This window comes from Triturus cristatus, chromosome 4_1, assembly GCF_964204655.1.
Source record: "Triturus cristatus chromosome 4_1, aTriCri1.1, whole genome shotgun sequence".
Taxonomy (NCBI): domain Eukaryota; kingdom Metazoa; phylum Chordata; class Amphibia; order Caudata; family Salamandridae; genus Triturus; species Triturus cristatus.
The window spans coordinates 44,711,828-44,739,559 of record NC_140585.1 but is presented as its reverse complement, the minus strand read 5'-3'; the positions used below and the strand labels follow the sequence as shown (position 1 = coordinate 44,739,559).

The 27,732-nt window shown below is 46.4% G+C and overlaps 1 protein-coding gene across 3 annotated transcripts in view; it reads left to right on the top strand.

The window, feature by feature from the left end:
- The window catches only part of LOC146839431 (voltage-dependent L-type calcium channel subunit beta-1-like), a 269,660-nt gene that overhangs the window by 99,628 nt on the left and 142,300 nt on the right, over positions 1–27,732 (top strand). For 2 of the 3 annotated variants that reach the window (XM_085651479.1, XM_085651480.1), the window contains exon 3: positions 26,661–26,783. In XM_085651479.1, coding sequence (XP_085507605.1) covers positions 26,661–26,783 — 123 coding nt within the window. Of the gene's footprint in view, positions 1–26,580; positions 26,784–27,732 lie in introns of all 3 variants that reach the window. The other variant, XM_085651481.1, reaches the window with a different exon arrangement.

Here is a 27,732-nt window from a genome sequence, read left to right as displayed (position 1 = left end):
AGAAAACGCTGGGTAAAACCTATCTGCAACAATCTTGGTTTTAGAGAGTGCGAAAAAGCCCTGCGAGTTTTGAAATATGACACCCATCCCCCAATTGTTTTTGCAGTCTCACGCTTTTTAAACGCCATATGGCTGCAACGTAGGAAATTTTCCACAATTTGTTAACTACCTGACTAAATTGTCTTTATTATTCTTACATGATTATGTTGACCTAAGTTTGCGATTTGTTTTGATGTGATACTTTTATTATTAATATTGTCTGTAATTCTTTGTTGCTTTTATGGCCCTAGTGGTCGAAATAAAGTTTATGAATGAATGATTTTTTTTCTTACTTTAAAAATTTTCTGAAGTTGCAGCATTCTCTACATTCTGTTTGCTCCTACAAACATTTTTAATAAATTGCTTCGTGATCTTACCAGAATTTTTTTTCCTTTTAGCCACATTATCTTGTTCATTCAATACTTGTGGTTGATGTTTCTTCAAATAATCCTCCTGTCTCTGTTCTTTTTCGGCATAATTTCTCGATTTTAACGTTGAAAAACAGTATCTGCAAAAAGGAATCACAAATAAATGTATATTAATAACTTTCAAATTTACAGTATTCCATTACTATACAAACACATTTTATATAAAAACAGACTAAGAAACTATAGCCCTGAACCACAAGTGTGACGATGATTAAAACACTACATACATAGTGCATACTACTTTGAAGCAGTTCATGCCCTAAAGCCTACCTCACTAAAAGACTACATGCTAAGTGACTGAATGATTACAGTACTAAAAGGAGACACACTGGGTGAGTAACAGGGTGTTTGCTAGAAGTATATGAATACTAACTGGGGAATTGAAGGTGCGAAAGACAACTGTGTAGCTGATTAGAGAACTGAATGCATACTGGATAGGCATTTAAAGCAGTCCATGTGCTAAGGCCCGGCTCACTGCATGAGTACTTGGGTACTGACTGAATGATTAGACTACAGCAAGGAGACTGCCTGGATGAATTTATAAGTGGTAGGCTTTTCGCACAGGGAATGGATTAGTACTTAGTACTGAATGGGTCACTAGAAGAGTACACATGGAGTGACAGGATGTTTGCTGGACTATATGGATACTGACTAGGGAATTGAAAGTGTAAAAGACAAGTCTGTAGGTGGTTAGAAGACTGCATGCATAGTGCATAGGGGTTTGAAGCAGTCCATGTGCTAAGGCCTGGCTCAGTGCATGAATACTTAGACAGTGACTGAATCATTAGAGTACTGTAAAGAGAGTGTCTTAGTGAATTTATAAGTGTTTGGGTTTTGGCACAGTGAATGGATTACTACATGGTGCTGAATGGGTCACTAGAAGACTGCAAAGGGACTGACAGGGTGTTTCCTAGAAGTGTATGGATACTGACTAGGGAATTAAAGGTGTGAAAACAACTGTGTAGGTGGTTAGAGAACTACATGCATACTGCATAGACATTTGAAGCAGTCTATTTGGTAATGAATGGTTCACAACATAAGTACTTAGAAACTGACTAAATCATCAGACTACTTCTAGGACAGTGCCTGGGTAAAAATTTTAAATTTTCAGTTCTGGTGCAGTGAAGACAATACTACATGGTACTGCACTTTAGTGTCAAAGCATGACTGATTTTATCAATGCATAAGCAAACACTGGCTTCTAATGCTACTAAAACTTGACAACATGACAGGTTTTAAAACAGTTATCTGTCAGCAAATACACGATGTTACCAAACGCTTCTCTCACAGTGGTTCCCAAATGCACACAGACTCACAGTGTGATTCTACACAAGCACCACTATCCCTAGGAGTTTACCAAAACTCATTCACTACACTGGATGTGGTAAGGGAACTGCACACAATCTACATATTTCACGACTACACTTTACTGTCAATACCTGACTCATTTAATGAAAGCATAAGCCATAACTGTCTTCTAATGCTACTAAAACTTGAGAACATGACATGTTTTAAAACAGTTATCTGTCAGCAACTACACGATGTTACCAAACACTTCTCTCACAGTGGTTCCCAAATGTACGCAGACTCACAGTGTGATTCTAGACACGCACCACTATCCCTAGGAGTTTACCAAAACTCATTCACTACAGTGGAAGAGGTAAGGGAACTGCACACAATCTACATATTTCACGACTGCACTTTAGTGTCAATGCCTGACTCATTTAATCAACACATAAGCAAAGACTGGCTTCTAATGCTACTAAAACTTGACAACATGACAGGTTTTAAAACAGTTATCTGTCCTGTCAGCAAATACACGATGTTACCAAACGCTTCTCTCACAGTGGTTCCCAAATGCAAACAGACTCACAGTGTGATTCTAGACAAGCACCACTATCCCTAGGACTTTACCAAAACTCATTCACTACAGTGGAAGTGGTAAAGGAACTGCACACAATCTACATATTTCACGACTGCACTTTAATGTCAATGCCTGACTCATTTAATCAACGCATAAGCAATGACTGGCTTCTAATGCTACTAAAATTTGACAACATGACAGTATTTAACCCCTTCGACGCTTGTGACGGAACGGTTCCGTCATGCACGTCGGTTGGGCTGTGCTTATGACGGAACCGTTCCGTCATGGCCCCGCCCGCGCTCAGATCCTTCAGCACTGCGCGGGAATCCGCGCAGCGCTGAAGGGGTTAAAATAGTTATCTGTCAGCAAATAAACAATGTTACCATATGATGCTCTCACATTGGTTCCCAAATGCACACAGACTCACAGTGTGATTCTAGACAACAACCACTATCCTTACGAGTTTACCAAACCTTATTTACTACTATGGAAGTGGTAAGAGAACTGCACACAATGTGCATATTTCAAAAGTGCACTTTTGTATCATTGCCTGACTCATTTAATCAACGCATAAGCAAACACTGGCTTCTAATGCTACTAAAACTTGACAACATGACAGGTTTTAAAAGAGTTATCTGTCAGAAAATAAACTATGTTACCAAATACTTCTCTCACAGTGGTTCCCAAATGCACACAGGCTCTCTGTGCGATTCTAGACAAACAACACTATCCCTTGCACTATACCAAAACACATTTCTTCATCTACAAGGAGTACTACACTTTACTGCAGAAAAATAACTAATTTCACAAATTCATAAACAATGACTGGTTTCTAATTCTATCAAAATATAAAAACTGCATAGTTATCTGTCTACAAACACATGAAAAAAACAAATCCTTATCACAGAATGGTTTCTACAGGCACACACACTGTCAATAAGATTGTAGAGAAAAAAAAGTACTCCCTACACTTTAGCAGAAGAAATACATTAGTCTGGTTAAAATAAAAATAGTCTACATACATCCCCTCACAATTAAATATCTCACCTTTCAAGATGTTTTGTAGATTAAGAAGTATATCAGTCACACACCAGATATCAGTCACACACCAGATTTTCTTATACAGAATCTCTGCACTGTGCACCTGTCAGCAGAACCAAAGAATGGCAAAGTTTCCCTCTCATTTTCCACACATATACATGTAAACATCAAATCACATTCCTTCCCACATAAATTCAAAAGCAAACACACATTTCTATTGGTTAAACATTTCAACCCTTTCCAAATGACATAAACTTCAACCCTTCCCACAATCTGCCTTCTGCCCGTTACCATAGAAACAGGTCATGGAACACTGTACTGAGCACACAGGTCACAAGTTCAGCACACACAATGTTGCTAATCAAAACAGCAAGTGTGCTTGACTTCTCAACATATCAGCTTATCATATATAATGTTCCTTTCACACAATTTTTGTTAACCAATAAGAATCGTGCGTTTAAAAAACAGAAACATGCACCCTACCTTTCAGTGTAGAAGGTTGTCAAACAACCAATGATTTCTTGTCTTTTTTCAAAATTGCATCTTAGCCACCATTTTAGAAACATCTTACTTTCCAAACTGCCATTTCATTTACAGAGACCATCTGAGTGCATCCAGACCTCCTTACAAGATGCTTACAGTGTGGATTGTGGGACACAGCTACATTTTATGGAGCCAAAGGTATGCAGAAAACAAAGGCATTCACAAAGACCTAGGTTTGCCAATTGTAGACATTAAATGGATTGGACAGAGGGTTAAAGTGGCACCAATTGATGCCATTGGTGAAATCCTTCATGCAAATCCAACACCCTGACCTCATAATAGTGCACTGTGGTGGCAATGACCTAGGCACTTTGACTGGGGTAGGTCTGGAAATGCTTATGAAGGACACCTTTGCAGAACTGATTTCACTTATCCCTAAAACTGCCTTTGTGTATTCTAACATATGCCAAAGGCAGAAATGGAACTGGTCCGATCATTTTTGTCCACAGATTGAGAAAGCTAGAAAACATGTGAATAAATCTGTTTCTGCTTTTCTCCGAGACTACAGAATGGGGTCCATTTACAATAACAATCTGCGCTTTCATATGCAAGAGATGTATAGGAGAGATGGAGTACACTTTACTGATGAAGGAAACAGAGTCTTCCTCAACAACTTTAGACTCTGTATAGGTACTTACTTATAAGTACCAAAACCTCTCAATGAACACAACGGCTCTTTTTAGAGCCACTCAAGAACAAAACACTTAAGCTTAATCTTCATCTCCCAACAATTTCATGTTTTTCCCTTGGATCCGCGAACCCACCGCGAGAGGATCCGTGCATCCAACGCGATAGGATGCGCGCACCATGCGCGCATTTCGTCGTTTTTTTTTTTTAAAAAGGGGGGGCCCCAGGGGGTCCTTCTGGAACCCCCTAAGCACCTCTAGAGGGTCAAAAGCACTGAAGCATTTCCTTTGTACCAATGTGAAACATCTGCGGCCTGTCCTTTGTTCCAGTTCAGCCAAAACGCAGCTGTACGACTGTAAGCCAGGTGTGGTTTACCCTCTTGTCTGTTGTGACCCCTCAGACGGTCTTTTTGTGTGCCTTGAGAGGGGAGGAGAAAAACATTTCAATCCAATATCCAAATACAGTGTAGCCAGTGTGATTCCACAATAACTCAGTTTGAAACCAAGTTTCAAGTTAGTAGGTTTTATTCCAGGTTCAAATTCAAACTGAGTAATATAAACCAGTTGACGCATAATAGTATAGAAGTACAATGCAATAGGATGAAGCAAACTTTTCGAAAGCGATGCACTCTATATAGTAAAACGAAAACCACGAGTTCAATAATTGCAATGTAAGTAATAAGGAAACAGAAATTCGAATCAGATCTCATCAATTTTGTCATTAAAGATAAACATGGACTCGTGTCTGTCCCTACCCTACTCCGCTCTAATGTGGCAACTCTAAATGAGAAAATAGGGAAAAAGGTGTCAGCTGTCAGAATCCTCTGTAAAAGAAGCTCCAACATTGGTCAAGTAGCATACAGCCACAGATATCAAAAGAGGGCCGTGCCTCAAGGCACCCTAAGCCAGAATGCTAACTATCCTTTACTACGTTGCATCATAACATCAGTTGCATCTAAGGTACATCCACAAATCACGCGTAGTACTTTTCCATTCTTCCAGCACACATTGGCTTCTTCACACCATCTTGCTATTCCCACAATCACTATTCCAGTCTTCCTTGGTCTCGTCTCCTTCTCCCATGAGAACTCCCCTCCCATCTTGTTATTGCTCTCCTTGTACCATTTGCCGCTACATATGCCTCACTATCTACTGAGAACAAATGGCCTTTTCTCTCTGCTAATGAAGCCTTGTTTACCTGCAATGGGAACACAAAATACATGCAACATTCTACTGCAAAGGGAAAAACATATGAATTCAAATGTTAAACTGAAACGTGATCTTGAATCCAAATGCATCTCAGGCCAACAAGTTAGGCGAAGTTAACAAGTGCACGGGTTACATTTTAAGTGCACTCTTTACACACTGATAAATCCAAATTCTCAAAACGTACCTTTAATACAGTAATAACATGATTATTCAATTAGAACATAAATTTCATTAATGTTATAAGTATGTATAAGGAGGGAGATATGTGGAGTTATCTGCATACATCAGAATGTTGATTGTGTTGCTAGGTTAGAATGTTATCCTTTGAATGGATTGTTTTGCTGAAAGCTGTGAAGCTGAGCTGGAGGTGTTTGAACCTACTCTTCAATAAAGATACCTGTCTTCCTGGCTCTTTGTGGAAAGTGGATCTTTACACAACCCCTTGTACCACCAGTGCTAACTCAGTCCCTGTATAATTCTACCTTCCAGGGCTGCCCATTATGGAGACCGCGATTGCGGCTCCCTCTAATTCATGCTACTTTTCACTTAAGGTAAGCTCGCGCCTTTTATTAGTGCACTCTGCTTATTAGGACGGCCAGCAGCCCACATTATCCTTTAACACAGCCCCTTGTTTTTAATTATAGACTTCACCAACCTTGAGAACTCGCTCCCTCCCATCGTTGTGCCATTCACGGCACTCCATTTACTACGGTAAGCGTGCGGTCCACTACAGCGCACCTCCAGACCCTCACTATAAGTGGCATACATGTAACTTAGCCGTACGTGCTTTCCCCTTGCAGGCTTGACTCAGGCCTGGGATCATGACGCCAGATGCGGCTTCTAAATTTCTATTAAGCCTTACTGGACATCCCAATCCAATGTCCGGCTTAAACTAACCATTGGTTGCTTAAATCCAGGTGGTGTCTTTTTACCTACAAGGACCCTATTGACAACTGGACCACCCAGGTCGCAGACAGTGCCCCGCTCGCACTCCCCATATGGGCCATGGTAAGCTCCAATCCCATGCTCTCCTTCTGGCGTGCCACCAATCACATGCCGACCACCGACAATAGATGCACTGCCAGCACCTTCGCTACGAATATTTTGGCGTTCTCTTCTATCTCACGGCCAGCATCTCAACCTTGCTCCCCTCACCTCGTTCCTATCTCGCCAGATCATGCTACATGATCCCTGGCTCTACTCTGTCTTTTATCCTTCCGCCCCCCCCCCGTTCTCACACCATCAACCCTAAACACGGCCAACCTTCTTTCACCTTCGATTTTATTAATACCGCACATCATGGTTGGTATCTCATTCGAGATAGCCTCACGAGCACGCTTGTATGGATTATCAGCTGCCTTTTTAACTTCGTGTTTTCCTTGCTTCCTCCCTATTTTTCCATGGTTTACGCAGTTACAGTCTATTACATGTCACTCTAATGTCCTGAAGATGATCCCACTATTTATTTAAGGGATCGAAATGCCGTCGACACAATGTACACCATATAGATTCACTAAACTGCTATGTTTAAATATGTAATGGTGTCTCTACGATATTCTGTATGTTTCATTTATATCGCGATTATATACAGACACGCTTTCTTTGCCTGAACCCTTTACTTAATGTTTGTCTGTTCATGTTAGTAGGACGCAGGTTGTGTCCCACTTGGATTGATTCCCCTACTTTGTGTTATACTTTTATTGCATATTAAATACCTGTCCGGCTGGACAGAAATATAGTACTGATCGAGTCTATATTAATTTGTATTGTATTTATACACTGTCTAGGGACCACTGTCTTTAGAAATAGTACGCCAGTGGGCGTCTTCTAGGGTCTGTGCTCTGCACCTGTGTGAGCCAGTTAGGGTCTGTTCTATACACCAGTGTGACCCAGCTAGGGTCTGTGCTCTGCACCCTTGTGTGCCAGCTGTGGCCTGTGCTATACACCAGGGTGTGCCAGCTAGGGTCTGTGCTCTGTACCCTTGTGAGCCAGATATTAAATGTCTTCTGCACCAATGTGAGCCAGTGAGTGTATGTCCTCTGTACCAGTGTAGTTAGCTAAAAACTGTCCTCTTTATCAGCGTGAGCTAGCTAATTTCTGTGCTCTTCACCTGTGTCAGCCACCACGTCTCTGCTCTTTCCTGGCGTGACCTAGCTATGGTCAGTCCTCTGCACTGGTGGAAGCCTACTAGGATCTGTGCTTTGCACCCTGTGAGCCAGCTTGGGCCTGTTCTATACACCAGTGTTAGCCAGACAGGATCTGTGCTATACACTAGTGTGAACCAGCTAGGGTATGTGTTCTGCACTCATGTGAGCCAGCTAGGGTATGTGCTCTGCACACTTATGGGCCAGCTATGGTTGGTTCTATACACCAGTGTGAGCCAGCTAGGGTCTGTGCTATACACCAGTGTGAACCTACAAGGGTCTGTGCTCTGCACCTGTGTGTGTCAGCTAGGGTCTGTGCTCTGTGCCCTTGTGAGCCAGTTACTCTCTGTCCTTTGTGATCCAGATATTAAATGTCTTCTGCACCAATGTGAGCCAGTGAGTGTATGTTCTCTGCACAAGTGTAGTTAGCTCAATGTGAGCCAGCTAATTTCTTTGCTCTTCACCTGTGTCAGCCACCAAGTCTCTGCTCTTTCCTGGCGTGACCTAGCTAGGGTCAGTGCTCTGCACTGGTGGAAGCCTACTAGGATCTGTGCTCTGCTCTCTGTGAGCCAGCTAGGGCCTGTTCTATACACCAGTGTTAGCCAGACACGATCTGTGCTATACACTAGTGTGAGCCAGCTAGGGTATGTGTACTGCACTCATGTGAGCCAGCTAGGGTATGTGCTCTGCACACTTGTGGGCCAGCTACGGTCAGTTCTATACACCAGTGTTAGCCTACTAGTGTCTGTTCTCTGCAACCATATGAACTTAGAAGGGTCTGTGCTCTGCACCCGTGTGAGACAGCTAGGATCTGTGCTATACACCAGAGTGAGCCTACAAGGGTCTGTGCTCTGCACACGTGTGAGCCAGCTAGGGTATGTGCTATGAACCAGTGTGAACCTACAAGGGGCTGTGCTCTGGACCCGTGTGAGCCAGCTAGGGTCTGTGCTATACACCAGTGTGAACCTACAAGGGTCTGTGCTCTGAACCCATGTGAGCCAGCTAGGGTATGTGCTATACACCAGTGTGATCCTACAAGGGTCTGTGCTCTGCACCCGTGTGAGCCAATAAAGGGTCTGTGCTATAAACCAGTGTGAGCCAGCTAGGGTCTGTGCCATACACCAGTGTGAACCTACAAGGGCTGTGCTCTGCACCCGTGTGAGACAGCTAGGGTCTGTGCTCTGCACCTATGTGAGCCAGCTAGGGTATGTGCTCTGCACACTTGTGGGCCAGCTACGGTTAGTTCTATACACCAGTGTGAGCCTACTAGTGTCTGTGCTCCTCAACCATGTGAACTTACATGGGTCTTTGCTCTGCACCCGTGTGAGCCAGCTAGGGTCTGTGCTATACACCAGAGTGAACCTACAAGGGTCTGTGCTCTCGACCCGTGTGAACCAGCTAGGGTCTGTGCTATACACCAGTGTGATCCTACAAGGGTCTGTGCTCTGCACCCGTGTGAGCCAGCTAGGGTCTGTGCTATGAACCAGTGTGAGCCAGCTAGGGTCTGTGCTATACACCCGTGTGAACCTACAAGGGTCTGTGCTCTGCACCTGTGTGAGCCAGCTAGGGTCTGTACTATGAACCAGTGTGAGCCAGCTAGGGTCTGTGCTCTGCACCTATATTATCCAGCTAGGGTCAGTGCTATACACCAGTGTGAACCTACAAAGGTCTGTGCACTGCACCTGTGTGAGCCAGCTATGGTCGGGCCTATACACCAGTGTGAGCCTACTAGTGTCTGTGCTCCTCAACCATATGAACTTACAAGGGTCTGTGCTCTGCACCCGTGTGAGCCAGCTAGGGTCTCTGCTATACACCAGAGTGAACCTACAAGGGTCTGTGCTCTGCACCTGTGTGAGCCAGCTAGGGTCTGTGCTATCCACCAATGTGATCCTACAAGGGTCTGTGCTCTGCACCTGTGTGTGCCAGCTAGGGTCTGTGCTCTGTGCCCTCGTGAGCCAGTTACTCTCTGCCCTTTGTGATCCAGATATTAAATGTCTTCTGCACCAATGTGAGCCAGTGAGTGTATGTCCTCTGCACAAGTGTAGTTAGCTAAAAACTGTCCTCTTCATCAATGTGAGCCAGCTAATTTCTTTGCTCTTCACCTGTGTCAGCCACCAAGTCTCTGCTCTTTCCTGGCGTGACCTAGCTAGGGTCAGTGCTCTGCACTGGTGGAAGCCTACTAGGATATGTGCTCTGCTCTCTGTGAGCCAGCTAGGGCCTGTTCTATACACCAGTGTTAGCCAGACATGATCTGTGCTATACACTAGTGTGAGCCAGCTAGGGTATGCGTACTGCACTCATGTGAGCCAGCTAGGGTATGTGCTCTGCACACTTGTGGGCCAGCTACGGTCAGTTCTATACACCAGTGTTAGTCTACTAGTGTCTGGTCTCTGCAACCATATGAACTTAGAAGGGTCTGTGCTCTGCACCCGTGTGAGACAGCTAGGGTCTGTGCTATACACCAGAGTGATCCTACAAGGGTCTGTGCTCTGCACCCGTGTGAGCCAGCTAGGGTATGTGCTATGAAACAGTGTGAGCCAGCAAGGGCCGGTGCTCTGCACCTATGTGAGCCAGCTAGGGTCTGTGCTATACAGCAGTGTGAATCACAAGGGTCAGTGCTCTGCACCCGTGTGAGCCAGCTAGGATCTGTGCTATAAAACAGTGCGAGCCAGCTAGGGTCTGTGCTCTGCACCTGTGTGATCCAGCTAGGGTCTGTGCTATACGCCAGTGTGAGCCAGCTAGGGTCTGTGCTATACGCCAGTGTGAGCCAGCTAGCGTCTGTGCTATACACCAGTGTGAACCTACAAGGGTCTGTGCTCTGCACCCATGTGAGCCAGCTAGGGTCTGTGCTATACACCAGTGTGAATCACAAGGGTCTGTGCTCTGCACCCGTGTGAGCTAGCTAGGATCTGTGCTATAAAACAGTGTGAGCCAGCTAGTGTCTGTGCTCTGCACCCGTGTGAGCCAGCTAGGGTCTGTGCTATACACCAGTGTGAACCTACAAGAGTGTGTGCTCTGCACCTGTGTGAGCCAGCTAGGGTCTGTGCTATCCACCAGTGTGATCCTAAAAGGGTCTGTGCTCTGAACCCATGTGAGCCAGCAAGGGTCTGTGCTATACACCAGTGTGATCCTACAAGGGTCTGTGCTCTGCACCCGTGTGAGCCTGTTGCAGGGATTCTGCTCATGCACAGAACTATGTGCAGGAAACCAGGACCTCAGTGAATTGCGGTGTACCAAAAACTCACCTCAGTGTTCAGAACCCCTATCTGACTAGCATCAGTGTCTCATTCGTTCTCCGTATCCTCTCGAAGCTAGCAATGATTAGACAACCCAGAACAAGCGACTTAGAGTACTCTCAGGAATGGTGGGAATTAGAAATACCTGTTCGTTATTATTCTCATATCAGTCCACAACAAGAGTAATCAGAGACACAGTAAAGTTTAAAATGTTTATTTTTAACTACGTGCCCTAAGATACAGTACTTTGGCTAACATAAGCAGACAAATGATTAAGAATAAAACCTTCAGCATTGTTACAATACCATAGAAAATGAAGGGAGAAATCATATTACAAATGATAGTGGGACACAACCACCCTCCCTTCACTAGTAAGCTAGTATTATTAAACTAATAGGTCTCTAGGTTTGAATGGGGAACCCCATACCGTAAATATCAGCTTAGGTGAATTGCATCACAGGATCAGCTTTGCTCTGTGTCTGGAAAAGGTCTTCTCCAAAAGTGTCTAGCTCATGCAGGCAAACTGCAATATTAAAGGCACTCGAGTTTCAGATATTTGCAGCTGTGTGCGTGTTATGGCTAGAGCGTGGGCCGATCAACATGAATTCAAAAGCATACATTGTTATTTGGCCCTGGCGGCTTCTGCACACAGTGTTCAGTCCAAGGTCGCGGTGCACGTCTAGAGATGTGAACAACAGACCGTTCTCATGTGAAAGAAAAGCAAGCAAGCATTTTTCTTATAATAACAGCTACCTGCAGTGTTGTGTGCAAAAGCAGCAAAAGTGGCAAGATGGCGTTTTAAATCTAAGACGCTTATGCTAACATAGCAATGTGTGTACCTGGAACTCCGTCTCCACTACACCCTCCCTTGATCGGACCACGAACAAATAGGGATACAAATTAGGAACGCGGAGTTCAAGTTCGACAGAGACAGAACCAAGTGCATGTATTGTTCCTCCATATAATTGGTAGTGAAAGTTCGAAAAACCAGTGTGAGAAAAATAAAAAAGGAAGAAGAAAGAAAAAGAAAAGAAAAAAGGTAACCTCCCGCAAGGGCCCGTCAGAGCCTGGTTGTGGCGTTAAATAAAAAAAAAAAGGGGGAACAAACTCAAAAATTTGTAGTTTTTATTAATGGAAGATGGACAACTTCCAAGTTAATCCATCAACGTGTAAGCACAATAAGTAGCGACAGCCTCCAAGAGGAAGTCATTATAATGTACCGTAAAGGATTCCGCCATCCAGTCTAACAAAGTAAATGAACATACATGTTCCTCGATAACTGGAGCCTCTAGCACAATCAGAGGACAACTTGCGTGTTCTTCAAGATAACTTCTCGCCAAGAAGTCATACGCTGCCGTATAGATATCCCAATTCCCTAGGACTCCATGTGCTGCTCCAGAGGCCATAATCCCGATACCAGAACAGTCCAACTCATGAGCCACTAAAGGACTCATCAGTCGATCATAATCCGGGGCAGGAGACACCGAGTTCGACAGGCACAAATCCAGAGCCCATTCGAATGGACAATCTAGGCAATGAAAAACAGGTTGCACGCAAGTAAAGTAGGAAACCCGGAAGGGCAATCCATAGGCTACGCTTAAAGTGGCCAGTGGTAATGTTCCACAGTATTCTAGCATCCGGTTACGCAGTTGAAGCAGCCGGGGCAGGCTGTCGTGTGATACATATCGTGCAGCCATTGCGCAGCAAGCAGACCAACAGGAGCACACCGGCCGCGAGGGTGAGAATCAATGGAAACCCGCCGAAGACGCTGGAAAAAATAGAATGATAAAATGCCGGTATCACACCAAAGATTGTCTGGAAGGAGGTCACGAGGCCGGAGCCCACAACTTTGAAAAAATGCGCCAAGCCAGTTGTTGACGAGGCATTGAATATAGTATGAATCAGAGCCCCGAAATGAAGGGGGAGGTCAGTATTTAAAAGCGCATGCACCTCGGTGCGGGTGTTGGCCACATGAAGGACGAATGTTTCACGGGAGGAAGTCAGTGCGACTTCTTTTTGAGACAATAGAGCCCTTATTCTGCTCATCTTGTTGAACTCTGCTTTCAAGGTTGGGAACGGAAGGCCAGATGGATACATCGAGTCTCCCATGCGGGGGCGGGAAAAGGACATTTTTATAGCAGACTACTCATTGTGAGACAGTTACAATGTATCGAATTCCCACTAGCATCCCGCAGCAAGCCTCATTATTCAAAAGCAAATAACTACCGTTAGCTAATAATGTAAAAGTAGGCGTAATCGCAGACACAGGAATCCCTTTTAGAACGCAAGCTACATTCGGTTCCTGAACGTTGCATGCGCCATGCATTTGGATGTGCCTACATACAACTGAGTGATCAGGTGTGGAAGTGCATTCCTCACCTTTCAAATAAAGGAACTGAACTTAAACAAAGGAAATGGCAAGGTGATTAACCCGTGGATAAGCCACACAGCTGAGTTCAATTCGGCCACAGAGAAAGGTAAAGGTTCCAACTTTTCAATATGCAGTAATGAGTATGTTGCATCTTTCATGGACATGAACTGTTGCTTTGCAGTCAGATTAAACGGCAGGAATAAAGATGATGTATTCATGTAGTCTCAGGGAACTTTCCCAGCTTTCAGTGTTTGCAAAGTCCATGCAAACTGCATTATGGAACGCAATTGATTTTGACCATGGTATAAAACAGACATATCATCCTGTACAATATCCACAACAGATGAAACAATATTATCTAATGTGTAAATTCTAGAAGAAACGGTGTTAATGCTATTATCGATGACAGCTAGCACTTTTTCCAAATTCGCTTGATCAATAGCTCTTAATCTGGAAGCAGCTTCAATTTGAGATAATTTCCAAACTTCGTTATAAATAGCATACACCCATCTTTTGGACCTGCCACCCACAGGACCCTTAACAATATCATTCAAATCTACTTTGTCATGTAATTTCGATAAATGAAGTTTAACAGATACCAAGGTGGAATGTTGCAGCCAGTTCTGGCATAACTTCCCCTCAGGATAGGTGGTAACCGAATGGGAAGAGTCAAAGCGGGGGTCCACTCTAACCTGTGTATATCCAGGGTATAGACCAGGAAAACGATGTTGACAGGAATCTGAGCTCCTCTGCCATATTAACCATCCTTCAGGATCTAATTTGGAAATGTTGAAGGACGTATTAGTAATATATGACTGCAATGCCTCAAGGGACAGCTCTGTGTGATTATTCCATTGTGGATAAGCACTCAGATCAGGAATAGAGGGAGAATTAATTTTTTTAGACGTAGCCAATCCAAAGCAGGTGGTTTGAAAAATGCTAGAATTCAAAAATAACATGTGGTTGGGGATAAGGCAAGCACGATGCAGAGCCTCTGTTCCTTGTACCTGCCATATTTTAGAGCCCCAAACAGATTAAAGATCAATAGTATCTTTCCACAGCTCATAGCCCCCTATAGCCAATTCATCCATAAAGGATTTGGAATACAACAATTTAGTGTGGGTCAGTCTAACTTTGGAAGCTGACTCCGCCGCCACTTTAAAATAAAAGGCTTAAGGTTCAGAAACGCTGAAATCAGTAAAATATGTAAATTTGTTCATTAGAGTTTTGGAGCTGCCTTCAATGGGTGCCGGACAATGTTCCCATTGCGTATAATTAACAAAATTTCTAAAAGTATTTGCTTTATGTAGGAAGTGATTGCCATAGTGTTAGTAGCAAAACAGCTCCCCATAATTAGCTGTGTCTAAATACAAATCTTCAGCATCAAAAGCAGCATAATATTTCAAATCAGAAAACATTGCCTCTATGGCCTGGACGTCCCAATCATCAGAGCGGATGGTTTGTTTCACAACATCCCCCATAGAAACACGAAGTACATTGGGGACATTAATCACCTCTGTGGGACCATTAATTTGAAATTTAACAGCATCCCACACAATCCCATCCAACACAGGCCAGGCAGTAATATTCACAAAAGTCTGGTCCCTTTTCATGATGTGTGATGAGGAGTGGGGGGCCAAAGTTCCATCAATTAATCTAATTGCAGATCTTTCGGTGAGATAGTGTCCATTTACAAGACGAAAAAAAACCACCACAAGCCCAATGGACATAGACAAAAAATACTTATGAGCAATAGCCAAATGTAAGTCCAAGGGGGAATTAAAAAAGGTCTTTTAAACCAAGCAGCAAAAATAGAAACTTTCGATGGGGGATTGGAAGTCATAGAGTTAGTGTCAAATGAAAAACGTGACTGGTCAACTGTAGTTGATTGGAAACCAGGCAACAACACATCTGTGGGATAAGTATACTCCGTATCTTCAGGTGGACCACCAGCCGGTGGTGGCAACAAAGGATTAGTAACCGTATGCATCTCAATGGCAATGTCAGGCCTGGTGGTAGACGCCAGAGCCAAAACAGAATTTCTCAGCATCGCTGGACAAGAGACCGCTGGAGTCATACTAAGAAGAATCGGCCACTCGCTGTAGTTTGACATTGTCAATGGAGATGTACCTGTTATCCTTGCGACCATGGAAGTGGAGGTAAAATGACTGTTCTTGTACCCTGCACGCCAAGCACTGGTACCGGTGCACGATAAAAGGGTCCGAACTCCTTGTTCTCCACCTTCTCACAGACCAGGTCACCAACTCTAGGTAGCCAGCCGACTACCGAAATCTGAAGCGCAGCATCAGTCGTGGAGGGCAAGTGTTCCTTTGCAAGACTGTCTCTGGTCTCTTGTAGATTCTGTAATACAGCACAGTGATCATCTACGTCAAAGGGTGTGGCCGACGCCGCCATGTCTAGACCATTAAGGTCCGGAACAAACATCTTTATGCCAAAGAGCATTTCGTATGGGGTCCGCCCACCCATAGACCTTCTAGGGAGATTATTAAGTGCACGTTGAACGTTATACAGATGGGCTAACCAGTTCCTGCCAGTGCCTAAAACCCTAGCTGTCAGGGATTGCTTTAAGTCACGGTTCATTCGTTCCACAACACTATTGCCCTCAGGCCAGTATGGAGACGAAAATTTGACTTGGACCCCCAAAGATCTCATGGCTTCTTTGTACGTCTTAGAGGCGAACGCAGGACCTTGGTCAGAATGAAGGGTACCACATGCGAAAATTCCCACAAAGACACGCAAATCCCTGATGACAGTTTGAGCATCAGCACTCCGTTGCGGCCATACCCAGAGAAAACGTGCACGAATCCACTGCAACTAAGATGTACTTATACGCAGTATCAGAGGAGAAAGGACCGCAGTGATCTAAATAAACACAGCCAAGTGGTTTATTAGATATGTACAACTGTGTTTGTGGTGGGCACGCAGCAGTCGAAGGTTTAATCTGCTGGCAGATGTCACAATTAAGAACATAAGCATGAGTCTGCTTATACAACCCGCGCCACCAGTAACGTTGTTGTAAGAGAGTAACAGTCACTGAAACGCCGGCATGCGCAGAAGCCATGCCTTCGTGAGCCGCTGTTATCAAGGAAAGTCTGCAGTCCGCGTTGGGAATCAATCTGTCACCAACGTCGTTAATTTTCACATAAGGAACTTTATCAGGATTTAAATGATAGGAGTATTTAGAAGGGAAACCTCTAGGGTAATTACCTCCCTTCTCCATTGCAATAATAGCTGCCAAGATGTCATCATCAATCTTACTTTTGGATCTTGTAACCGCTGCTACTTGATATGTTGCCACTGCGGTTTTCGCAGCTTCGTCAGCTAAGCTGTTTCCGACAGAGTGGACACCAACTCGCTGGTGCCCAAGAGTATGAATTACATTGACGAGAGGCAGATTCTGTTTAAGTTCTGCTACTCGGACCCAAAGCATTTTATGCTTGTTTGCGCTACCCTTGGAATCACGATATTCATTTTGAGACCAAAAGAATAAATTGTCGTTAAAAGACTGAACACAGTAAAACGAGTCACTCACTATAAGAGTTGTAACTTGTGGATCAGCAAACTCCAGTGCAAGCACAAGAGCACGTAGCTCTGCCAACTGTGCGGTACAATCACCCAATGACTGCGTATGCACAACATCAGACTTGAATTCACCATTCACGAAAGTACCAGCCACAATTGCGCAGGCCGCTGAATATGCATGCTTTGATTCCGTCGCCAGTTGCGCCGAACCGTCAGTGTAAATGGCACAACGGTAATCCTCAAGCGGGTGTAAAGACAGAGGAGCTGGATGAACTAATTCATACTGGAAATACTCTTGAGTCTGCAATGAGGCATCAAAGATGTAGGTGACATCCGGTGATGTCAAAGAAGTGGCCCATTGTATCCAATGTGGATGCAAAGCTTTAGAATTAGGTACACTGGCCTTCGTCACTGCCTCTAGAGCAGGATACGGTGTGACAACCAACATGCGTTTCCCCTGCGACAGTGCTCTCTCTTTAAGAATCGCCATCTGTACCGCAGTCAGAACTTTTTCGACAGTGGAAAAGCGCATTTCAGCCGAAGTGTACAGGTGTGATTTGTAAGCAATAGGGACTGTTTCGCTCTCATTGAACGTTAAGTACGTGAAACCCACTGCGCCAGTCACAATTCTTCTCACCAGGTTAGTGTGGTTATCATGTGTAAGTAAGTACTTCGAAGCAAGAAGATCAGCCTGCAAAGATTGCAAGATAGCTGAATGTTCTGGCAGCCAGGTCGATTTGGAAAAATTAGGTTGTACCAAGGCATATAGCGGCTTGATACCCTGGGCATAATCAGGAATATAAGTACGCCCGAAATTTAGAAACCCAGCAAAGATTGTAGCTTTTTCAGTGTTGTTGGAGCACGCAAACATGCGCACTTCTCCAGGAAGTGAGGGGCTAATCCTCGACCTTCATTGTTGAGCTCATAGCCCAAAAACAACACTGTGTACTCTGCAATGTGTGACTTTGCAAAGTTGAATTTGTAACCGAATTCTGCAAACATGACAATGATGCGGTCAACGCGACACAGATGCGGCCATAATTCGTCGTCTGTGAGATGGATATCATCAACATACGAGTACACATCAGGGTCAATGCTCTCTAACAGAGAGACAACAAGTGCGGCAAAGACACCGTGATATTCCAATTGTTAAGGATTTTTGCGACGTGATATGTAGCTTTGCGGCGCATGGGATATTGGGGTTGCGGCTGGGGCATAGACCGTAAAGGAATCTTGTGGCTTGGTGACAATTTATCCCACCCAACCTGACTACGATACAAAGCTGGAGCAAGCACCTGAGCCCACTCCCCTGCAAAGTTCTGAGCCTGATCCTTTGGCACTGTGTGCGTGAAAGATGGGAGGATTACCTCCTCCCCTCTAGGAGCGGCCAAAACAAAAGCTGGGGGCCAGTCCGCCTCTGCTAATAGAATATCATATGTAGAGGTCAGATTTTCTCCAAAAATCTCTTTTATGGTACGTTGTATGTCACCTTCTATTAAAATGACTATGTCATATAGTCTGTCAGGGGGAGCCACTGTAGTATCAGCAGTTTCTACAGTAATGAATGTGCCAGTTGCTGTCGCCTCCAGATATGGACGCAGTGCTTGCCGCACTACTGTAACCCCCGCTGCGCTGTCGAGCAGCGTTAGTGCCCATGTCAGGTTCCGAAGCTGCATTCTCACTATCTGTGGCATACCTCGCTGTTAGCGCAGCAACTTTATTCTTCTAAAATGGGGGACGTTGACGTGCAAACTCGTGCTGCTTGCCTTTACCGTCAGGCTGACGGGGTTGCTCACTTCCTTGTTGGGCACCCCGACCCTTGCCACGTTCACCTCCACCGGACTGTGAGGCCGATATTTCCTGTGAAGAACGAGGAGAACATTGTTCAGTAACCCCGAAATCTATCAGGAGACCTAATCCTAGTGCGATTGCGCAAGTCATATGTGCGCTCACCAATCGGCTGGACGAGACCTCTGTTTCTGTTGCTGCTTACCTTGTTTCTTAGATCTCCAACTTTGTTTAGGAAAAGCTGGACGATCGTCTTTGAAAGACGAACCCATCTTAGTTTGCTGTTGCACATCTGCGGTCTGAACAGAAGGCTTAATCCCCAAACTACTGAGGCCTATAGTTCTATACGCTTCCGCAATTATTTTAGGCAACTCTCGGGGTTTATCGACGTCGTCTACGAGGGCTAGACCATTCGCCACTTGAAAGTAAACCGCATCTCCCTTGAGGTTACCAAGAATGAGAGTGGCAACCACGTCAAACACACCGACAAGCCTCATTCCCAACTCGACCGCCGCCTCTGGGCCGTGTTGATCTTGGACACATTTGATCACGGAGGGCAGTACGGCCATAGACGGGGTGCCGAAGCACTTCGAGTAGACCCCAGTTCTCACAATCGGCCACTTCTGGGACTAAGTCTTTCTGCAAACTAATGGTGAGTATCCTGTGTTTCTCCACAGGAGTAGAGTGCGAAAATACTGCTGGTCAAATTTCTCACCAAGCCAATAAGGCAAATCGTCCTTATTCTGGGGGCGCTTGCCCATTACCGAATTAACCATGACGGGACTAATAACAATCCCGGCCGGGCCAGCTGGTTGCCCCTGAACAACAGGTGCCCCGACCTGTACATTGCGTGAAACGTATTGCACCAAAGCCCGATGTACTGTAATCAGGGCTGTATGTAATTGACGCAACTCATCGACTGTGGCATGTAAATAATGAGGAAGAGGTGTAAATCCGGCCAGTACCGGCCAAGTGGCCCCTAGAATGGACAAAGGGCCCAAACAAACCTGTGTCACCTTGTAGGGGAGGGCGCCATTAAACCAAATACGATGCTGCCAAGAGGAGTCTCCTGCGTCCTATATGGCGTATAATTCACTGGGACCTGCGTAGGAGTATAAGAGTGAAACGTACTATCGTCCGCATTCACCGCCGGCAAGGTAACCCAAGAGTAAAAGAACTCATAGGGATATGATTAAAGATTAAAGCCATCCCATCGTCGGGCCCCCCGAACTGCATCAAATGACGCCGGAGAGGTGCGCGGCTATGCGCCGCAATAGCGACTTCAGCCATAAGGACACAGAGAAGAAAAACAATCTATTATAACAGTAGCACAAAAAGGGTTCAAAAAATAAAAAAAACTTTTTAATTGACAAGCTTGATTGAACCTATAAAGAAACTATTAGGTAGGTTATAGCCGTTACTCCCGCTATCCGGAAACAAGAGTGAGGGCGTCGTGGACTAATACAAGCACTACTAAGGCATCTCAAATCATAAGACCAAACGTTAGGTGCGCCATGTTGCATGGATTCTGCTCATGCACAGAACTATGCACAGGAAACCAGGACCTCAGTGAATTGCGGTGTACCAAAAACTCACCTCAATACCCAGAACCCCTATCCGACTAGCCAGCTAGGGTCTCTGCTATACACCAGAGTGAACCTACAAGGGGCTGTGCTCTGGACCTATGTGAGCCAGGTAGGGTCAGTGCTATACACCCGTGTGAACCTACAAAGGTCTGTGCTCTGCACCCGTGTGAGCCAGCTAGGGTCTGTGCCATTGTGAGCCAATTACTCTCTGTCCTTTGTGATCCAGATATTAAATGTCTTCTGCACCAATGTGAGCCAGTGAGTGTATGTCCTCTGCACAAGTGTAGTTAGCTAAAAACTGTCCTCTTCATCAATGTGAGCTAGCTAATTTCTTTGCTCTTCACCTGTGTCAGCCACCAAGTCTCTGCTCTTTCCTGGCGTGACCTAGCTAGGGTCAGTGCTCTGCACTGGTGGAAGCCTACTAGGATCTGTGCTCTGCACACTGTGAGCCAGCTAGGGCCTGTTCTTTACACCAGTGTTATCAGACAGGATCTGTAGTATACACTAGTGTGAGCCAGCTAGGGTATGTGTTCTGCACTCATATGAGCCAGCTAGGGTATGTGCTCTGCAAACTTGTGGGCCAGCTACGGTCGGTTCTATACACCAGTGTGAGCCTACTAGTGTCTGTGCTCCTCAACTATGTGAACTTAGAAGGGTCTGTGCTCTGCACCTGTGTGAGACAGCTAGGGTCTGTGCTATACACCAGAGTGAACCTACAAGGGTCTCTGCTCTGGACCCATGTGAGCCAGCTAGGATCTGTGCTATACACCAGTGTGAGCCAGCTAGGATCTGTGCTATACACCAGTATGATCCTACAAGGGTCTGTGCTCTGCACCCGTGTGAGCCAACAAGGTTCTGTGCTATACACCAGTGTGAGCCAGCCAGGGTCTGTGCTCTGCATCCGTGTGAGCCAGCTTGGGTCTGTACTATACACCAGTGTGAACCTACAAGGGTCTGTGCTCTGCACCTCTATGAGCCATCTAGGGTCTGTACTATACACCAGTGTGAGCCACCTAGGGTCTGTGCTATACACCAGTGTGAGCCAGCTAGGGTCTGTGCTATACACCAGTGTGAACCTACAAGGGTCTGTGCTCTGAACCCATGTGAGCCAGCTAGGGTCTGTTCTAAACACCAGTGTGAGCCAGCTAGGGTCTGTTCTCTTTCCCTGTGTCAGCCACCAAATCTCTCTGCACTTTACTGGCGTGAGCCAGCCACTGTCAGTCCTCTGCACTGGTGTGCAATTACCAGTGTGACCCAGGGTCTATGCTCTGCACCCTTGGGAGCCAGCTAGGTTTGGTTCTTTGAGATCCAGCTATTAAATGTCTTTTGCACCAGTGTGAGACCACTAGTGCCTGTCATGTGCTGCAGGTGACTCCAAAAGCATTTGTATTACTTATGTAATAGTATTTCATCATGTATGTGGAAGCATTGTAAAAATCGCCTTTGGAAATCTGTGAACTGTAAACAATCTTTCGCTTTTGATGGACCTGGCCAAGGGCCTCTCAACTGAAGATTGACCTGGAGTGGGGAGTGACACAGGGGCCCTCAGCTGGCCACAGAGATGTAATAGGAAATAAAGGTAGGTCTCTCTGCTCGAGATAGAGTTGAAACTAGAAGTGACGTGGGCGTGGAGCCAGAGCTAGAAAGAGTAGTGACGCAGGGCCTGTCAGCTGGAGTTGGATTAGGAAGTGATGCAGGGCCTGTCAGCTGGAGTTGGGTTAGGAAGTGACGCAGGGCCTCTCAGCTGGAGTTGAGATGGGAAGTGATGCATGGCCTCTCAGCTGGAGTTGGGATGGGAAGTGATGCAGGGCCTCTCAGCTGGAGTTGGGTTAGGAAGTGACGCAGAGCCTCTCAGCTGGAGTTGGGATGGGAAGTGACGCAGGGCTTCTCAGCTCGAGTTGGGATGGGAAGTGACGCAGGGCCTCTCAGCTCGAGTTTGGTTAGGAAGTGACGCAGAGCCTGTCAGCTGGTGATGGGCCAGGAAGTGACGCAGGGCCTGTTAGCTAGAGATGGGAAGTGACGCTGGGCCTCTCAGGTAGAGATGGGAAGTGACGCAGGGCCTCTCCGCTGGAGTTGGGTTAGGAAGTGACGCAGGGCCTCTCAGCTAGAGATGGAAAGTGATGCAGGGCCTCTCCGCTGGAGTTGTTATGTTATGTTAAGGGTACTTCTAGAGCGCGTGACTCACCCAGGGGCATCTCGGCGCTATACTTAGTTAATCACTGAGAGGGAAGGAGGGTGGAAGAGACCCAAGACAAATACTAGGGAGTGCGAAATAGAAATATTTTGAATTTTTTCCTGAAGATTGTGAGACACGAGAAAGTCCTAGCCCCTGCACGTGAGCGGCGGATTCTGGGAGTTTCCAAAAATTCCATGGCGTTAGATCTAAGATTAAGAGTGGAGGTCTTTTTTTTTAGTTTGTTTGCCAGGTATTTGGGACCTGTACCGTTCAAGGCTTTGTACGTGAGGCAACAGGTCTTAAAGTGGGATCGTTTCACGATGGGGAGCCAGTGGAGCTCTGATAGGAGAGGGGCTGAGTGCGTACCTGCCGGACAGTCGAAAATCATTCGGGCCGCGGTATTCTGGATGACCTGTAGTTTCCTTAACAGGGTCGGGCCAAGTTCAGCGAGCATGGCGTTGCCATAATCGAGGCGGCAGATCACCATTGCCTGAACTAGCGTTCTTCGATACTTGATGGGGAGGTAAGGGAGAATCTTCCGTAAAAGTCGCAGACTGAAATAACATGAGCTGGTGATTGTAGCTACATGGTCTTTCATCGAGAGGGCCTGATCCAGTGTAAACCCCAAGTTTTTCACAGCTTTTTTGGGAACTGGAGCTATCCCAAGCTCTTGTGGCCACCAGTCCTTGGACCAAGAAAGAGAAGCTTTCCCAACTAATAAGATCTCTGTCTTACTCGGGTTTAGCTGGAGCAGATTCTCGGTCATACAGTTGGGGATAGGGGTCATTCCTGCTGCAAAGCGTAGATGTTCTGACGTTGCATTAGGATTGATTTTAAAGATGAGCTGGGTATCATCTGCGTATGAGATAATCTCTAACCCACAGGATTCGGCTATTTTTGCTAAAGGGGACATATATAGATTGAATAGAGTAGGGCTGAGACATGATCCCTGGGGGACGCCTTTGTCCAGGCCATATTTGTTCGATCGAAATGGGCCTAGCATGATAGTTTGATTTTTGTCTGCCAGGAAGTTTTGTAGCCATTTCAGGGCTTACTCTTGTATGCCGCAGGAACTCAATCTCTCCGACAGCTTAGAGTGGGATATCGTATCAAATGCTGCGGAGAGATCTAAGAGAACCAAAATGGCTGATCCTCCCGCATCCATTTCTAGCCTCAGTGAATCCGTAACTGCTAGAATAGCAGTCTCGGTGCTGTAGCCTGGCCGATAACCTGATTGAGATGAGTCTAAGATATCATTTGATTCAAGGTAGTGGCTCAGCTGTTTATTTATGGATGCAACAAGGGTAATAATGATATGGGCCGATAGTAAGCAAGCATGAGGGGATCTGCTGTCGGTTTTTTCAGGATGGGACGGACAAACGCTTCCTTCCAGACGGGGGGATAATGCCCGACTTAATGGAACTGTTGAAGATTGCTTGGACCACCAAAGCACAACACGGGGCAATGAGGGCCATGATTCTCGGGGGGCACAGGTCACCAGGAGAACCAGATTTTGCCGAGGAAAGCAAGGAGTTTACTTCCGTTATAGATAGAGGTTCAAATTGTTTGAGCACGCACAAAGTCTTTTGATTGGTTTCGGCTGGGCTCATGATGGAGACTTTGATCTGGGTTATTGAAGGCGAAAAATTAGCATAAATCAGATTAATTTTTTCCTCAAAGTGGGTTGCAAGAGAGTTGCAGAGGTCCTGTGACTCCATTTGAGGCGACCTACAAGCCTGAGGGTGGACAAACTCTTTAACTACATTAAATAGCGTTTTTGAAGAGTTTGTGGCTTGGTCAATTTGTGCAAATATGAAGGATTTCCTTGCTGATTTTATGTTCTGATGGTATTTAAATAATGAATGTTTATAAGTCCAACGGTCCGTAGGGGTCTTCCTGGTTCTCCAGCATCTTTCCAGGGCTTTGCACCTAGATTTCTCGGCACTGAGTTCTACTGTATACCAGGGGGCGATTTTCGCTGTTTGGAGGGGCAGAACTTTTTCTCGGGAATAAGAGAGTCGAAGACTGTAGTAAGATTAGTCGAGAAGGTCTTCAACAATTGTGGAGCCTCTGAGCCTAGCGCTGGAGAAGCCCGGGGCAGGGCATGGTAGGTGGCCGCGAAAGCTTCTAGGGAAAGGCTGTTCCCTTGGGTTGGGTTAGGTTGGGTTAGGAAGTGACGCAGAGCCTCTCAGCTAGAGATGGGAAGTGACGCAGGGTCTCTCAGCTGGAGTTGGGATGGGAAGTGACGCAAGGCCTCTCAGCTGGAGTTGGGATGGGAAGTGACGCAGGGTCTCTCAGCTGGAGTTGGGATGGGAAGTGATGCAGGGCCTCTCAGCTTGAGTTGGGATGGGAAGTGACGCAGGGCCTCTCAGTTGAAGTTGGGATGGGAAGTGATGCAGGGCTTCTCAGCTCGAGTTGGGATGGGAAGTGACGCAGGGCCTCTCAGCTCGAGTTGGGTTAGGAAGTGACGCAGAGCCTGTCAGCTGGTGATGGGTCAGGAAGTGATGCAGGGCCTCTCAGGTAGAGATGGGAAGTGACGCAGGGCCTCTCCGCTGGAGTTGGGTTAGGAAGTGACGCAGGGCCTCTCAGCTAGAGATGGAAAGTGATGCAGGGCCTCTCCGCTGGAGTTGAGATGGGAAGTATATGCAGGGCCTCTCAGCTGGAGTTGGGTTAGGAAGTGATGTAGGGCCTCTCAGCTAGAGATGGGAAGTGACGCAGGGCCTCTCAGCTAGAGATGGGAAGTGACGCAGGGCCTCTCAGCTGGAGTTGGGATGGGAAGTGACGCAGGACCTCTCAGCTGGAGTTGGGATGGAAAGTGATGCAGGGCCTCTCAGTTGAAGTTGGGATGGGAAGTGACGCAGGACCTCTCAGCTGGAGTTGGGATGGGAAGTGACGCAGGACCTCTCAGCTGGAGTTGGGATGGGAAGTGACGCAGGACCTCTCAGCTGGAGTTGGGATGGGAAGTGATGCAGGGCCTCTCAGCTGGAGTTGGGTTGGGAAGTGACGCAGGGCCTCTCAGTTGAAGTTGGGTTGGGAAGTGACGCAGGGCTTCTCAGCTGGAGTTGGGATGGGAAGTGATGCAGGGCCTCTCAGCTTGAGTTGGGATGGGAAGTGACGCAGGGCCTCTCAGCTCGAGTTTGGTTAGGAAGTGACGCAGGGCCTCTCAGCTGGAGTTGGGTTAGGAAGTGATGCAGGGCCTCTCAGCTTGAGTTGGGATGGGAAGTGACGCAGGGCCTCTCAGTGGGAGTTGGGTTGGGAAGTGACGCAGGGCCTCTCAGCGGGAGTTGGGTTGGGAAGTGACGCAGGGCCTCTCAGCTGGAGTTGGGTTAGGAAGTGATGTAGGGCCTCTCAGCTGGAGTTGGGTCCAGGACGTGATGCAGGATCTCTCACTGGCATCATTCCCATGTCTTCCGCCTTGGATGGTACTGACATGTTGGCCGCTGTGGCTCAGGTCCAGGTGTACACCATCCACTACAGTAATGCGTATTGTCATATTCCGCAGTCAGCCCTCTTGTTGTCCTCGAGCCATGTTTTCTTTTGTATATGGCACCTTTCTCCCCCTCCCCTTTTAGATTGAGACATGACCCATCTGCCTGTCTGCTCTAGGGTCGAGTCTACTAAAAGCCTTCAGTGGTGAGCTGCGGGCTCCATCCGTTTCACAGGAGTGTATGGGGTCACTTTGTCCCACTCTAACACTATGAGGCATGATCGCCCCGCCGTGCTCCTGTTTTGGTCGGATAGACCGTGAACATTGCTCGCTTGTGTTGACCTACAGGAGGTGGGCCCTTGGTACAGCATGGTGTCGCTTCCTTGCCTCCTCTTGTAGGGTTCTTCTACCCCCTCTGCTCCTGCCCTGCGCGGAGCCTGGATACTCCTGCAGACAGGAGCCCTTTCTCCTGACTTGTTGCATCCTCTCATTTCGTCAGAGGTCATTCGGTGGGTGAGGAGTTAGGCTTCGATGGGCCTTAAGTATTGGGTCTTTGGAGTGATGTCACATCTGGCTTATACTGTGCGAGTGGAAATGCGAGGGAGACCCTTGACATGCTCTCTCTCCTTTTTCTTACAGACCAAGCCTGTGGCCTTTGCTGTCCGGACAAATGTGGGGTACAATCCGTCCCCCAGCGACGATGTTCCTGTCCAAGGCTTGTCTATCTCCTTCGAACCCAAAGACTTCCTGCATATCAAAGAGGTAAGTATGGGGTAACGGGGTGCAAGACAGCAGTGCATACATTCAGACCCGTGGGTGTTCAGAGATTCCAGGGCAGGCACGGGACGTACAGTTCCAGAGACCCTCTCAGCGGACCCTGCCTCGCATGATCTGCACCTGAATCACTCAGTCTCTGTTGTAATCAACTGAATGCAAGACCCCCTGAAAACAACGGGGATACTTTGAGCAGGCTCAGGAACCTGAAACCAAGCTTCAGGTGCCTGTGGCGGGAAGTCTCAGACAGAATCCTGCAGGAGCAGTGGGGAGCTACACATGGACAGCAGATAAAACTGATCATTTCATGACATGCTGTGATTTTAGTTCTGCGAGGCTTGATGACCTCTGACTGACGAGGTCGATCAGAAACATGCATTTGAAAGTAGATGTGTCCTGCGATTCTTGCATCCTGGCATCGCAGTCTAAGTCCATCAGAAATTAACAGCGAGGGGCAGTAATTGCGAACAGCATGGCTTTAAAATGAAAAGCGCAGTTTGAAAGTCTTTCTAAATCTACATCGATCATTTAAATCCATTATCGCTGTGGCTTGCCTGCCTCTTGTTTTGCACAAGTCGTTTTATGAGGAATGGAGTTCCCATCTCTATCCATGAACGAATTCACAGATGAAGCCGAGACTGGGAGGGCCGGGGGTGGACGACACTGAAAACTGGTTTAGTGCATAGTGCCTAATGTATAGGGCCTTCCTTCAAATCAACAACACTAGACAATAGGAGCAAAGAGGGGATCTAATTGTCGGTGAACACGGGCTGCCGCACTCTGGGTGCACTGCCTCAGAGCAGAAACTGACAGGCCTAAATAAAGGTTACATCTGGCCCCAGGACAGTTTATCACTTGGCATTGATGGGCATGTTTGGGTTAGAGGCTGTTCCACTCACACGGCTTGTCCCTGTTGAATTCTTACTCCCAAACTCTG